At 31.9% G+C, this 2582-nt stretch overlaps 1 protein-coding gene across 1 annotated transcript in view; it reads left to right on the top strand.

Annotated features, from left to right (window-relative positions):
* Positions 1-384: 384 nt before the first annotated feature.
* Positions 385-2582, top strand: part of LOC106473043 (putative glycerol kinase 5) — a gene marked incomplete at its 5' end in the record, with an annotated part of 11746 nt that continues 9548 nt past the window's right edge. Inside the window, one exon of the mRNA XM_022401553.1 lies at positions 385-489. Coding sequence (XP_022257261.1) covers positions 385-489 — 105 coding nt within the window. The remainder of the gene's footprint in view (positions 490-2582) is intronic.

Genomic DNA, 2582 nt, shown 5'->3' with positions numbered 1-2582 from the left:
TACACACACACACACACACACACACACACACACACACACACACACACACACACACACACACACACACACACACACACACACACACACACACACACATTTGTGTGTGTGTGTGTATGTATTTCATTATTTGTTTTTTGTAAACTATTGTATTAAAGTTCCTGTGAAGTATTTTATCTGTAGTTATGAAAAGCAAAATCTCAACAGAAGAGTAGTGAAGCTACACTCTATAATACACACGCTGTTGCTAAGCTTACAGTTTTCACCTGTAATACACTTTAACCCTGTTCTTAATGTTATTAATAGTTTGGTGTAATTGTGTTATGACTTCTGTATATTTGAAATGTGCATACCATAGATTTAGTGATTGTTTATATATGTCATTAGGTTTCTATCCAGTCGTTGGATGGAAGATAGGGGACGAAGTGACTTACTTGGCTGAGGGAAGTGCTTATGATGCTGGTACAGTAGTGTTCTGGGGCCAAAAAATAGGTGAATTAGTTGGTATTTTCACTATCTCTTAACTTTGTGGTTGTTGTAGTAACTTTAAAACTGATGCTGATAATTAAGTCATCATTAGTTTAGTAAATGTTTCATTCTCTGCCTTATTTAGCCTTATTTCCTGTACAACTTTATATTAAATGGGTTTGATGTAATTTCTGAAGTGGATGATCAGTATTTATCTATTAAATGTAGAGTACCTAATATTTTATCACTCATTTTTGGCTGTTGTATTAAACTTTTTGTAATATGTTTAACTGTTGAGGACCATTACGATTAAATACAGCTAAAAATGTTGTTAATAGCAAGGGTTCCCAAATTATGAGTCGGTGCATCCCAAGCATTGCATTTAGTTTTCTTGTGTTTATATAAATGTACACACTTCTAGTCAGTGTGTTTTACATTATTGCTTCATTAATTTATAAGTTACATTTTAATTTTGATCTATGGTGTTAGTTTACCTTTCATTTTAAGTTATTCATAATTGTTTTGCTTTTAAATAAAAGGGATAAAATTATTACAGAAATATATTTTCCATTCAGCAACTGGAAATAATGAAAATAACACAAACACTATTTTGCTCTATTTTGTTATTCTTCAACTAATCTTTTTAAATTCTTTCTCAGAAATGGATATTTTTACTCTCATAACTTTCTGTAGACTGGCATTTATACAGTGTTTTTAGGCCTTGGAAACTAAAAGATATTTGTATAATTTGCAGAGCTAAGCTGGTTTTATTACTATATACTATCTATATAATTAAATGAGTAGTTTGTGTGTCTATGTGTGAGAAGTTTTATGAACTACCTTAGACTATGAAAACATGAAAGTAGGAGTAGGGAAGTAGAGACCAAGTCACCACATACGTGAGGGAGAGGTGGGTATAGATAGTATTATGCCTTGCAAAGTGTAAGATCTTTGGGAAATGGATATGTCATCACTTGGAGTCCTATCTCGCACAGCAGTGTTTATTTTTTAATGTTCTGTATGTGAACTTCATTTGTTTATAGACATTTAGAGTATTAGTACTGTTACACTGTTGAGTTTTTAATACTTTCCCCCAGTACCCAGGTTTGGAAAGCATTGCTTGATCTACTATTTCTTACTAGATAAGTCAGTCAGTGAGTTTGTTTTTCTTGATAAGACCATTTGACTCAGTCTTTTGTACTGGAGGTGTTTGGTGGGTATCACATATTGTGGATTAGGTTTAACCTTGCAGACAATAAGACACCCCTCACAGCCACCATATTCATTTAGAACTTTATGTACATAACCTGATACATGAGTAATTTAGGTAGGTCACTTTAATGACTTTAAATACACAGCACTGCTTTTACATTTTAAAAACTCTGTGCACTCTGGTACAAAATACTACAACCAAATAAATGTTTGGTAAGCAAAGCACAAGTTTTCCCCCTAGTGTTTCGTTAATTGGGATAATTTTTGTGTTTTTGATGCTTAACTAATTCCATTTGTTTAAACAGTAATGGAGCATCAATAATAAACTCTTAAGTAAATAATGTTTTAATTGATTGCTTCTTTTCAAAACCACTGAACTTCACTTAAATGTTTTGGGTTTAATAGATATTGGTTTATTTTCTTTACCTAATTGCTATATGATTTAATCAATTTATTTCAACCCCCTTTAAAGAGATGGGAAACTATAGAAGGAATACTTTATTTTTCAAGTTAAAAATTGAGACTAAAATCTATGGTGATTTCGAATTACAACTTTTTTTTTTTCAATCAGTGGTAAATAAGTTTCAAAAACTAGGTTGGATGGATCCATATATTAAGATGGGTGGATAAATATTAGAAAGAAAATTGTTTTATGTGCCATAGTAGCCATTGGGGGACATCCCCCCCCCCTGCTTTTGCAGAAGACAATTTATTTGAATAATTTATTAAATAATGTATTAGAAAATAATATTTAAATATCAATGACAAAATTAGGTGCACATCAATAAGGCATAATCAGCCAGACCATTGTATTAAAATTTCAAGGCAATGGCCTGTGTTCTGTGATCGCTTGTCCCCACCAGGAATAAATTCTGCAGATGAAATGTTAAATTAGATGATATTTA

The sequence above is a fragment of the Limulus polyphemus genome, unplaced genomic scaffold (assembly GCF_000517525.1).
Source record: "Limulus polyphemus unplaced genomic scaffold, Limulus_polyphemus-2.1.2 Scaffold5839, whole genome shotgun sequence".
Taxonomy (NCBI): domain Eukaryota; kingdom Metazoa; phylum Arthropoda; class Merostomata; order Xiphosura; family Limulidae; genus Limulus; species Limulus polyphemus.
This window is presented reverse-complemented; position numbering and strand designations above follow the sequence as displayed.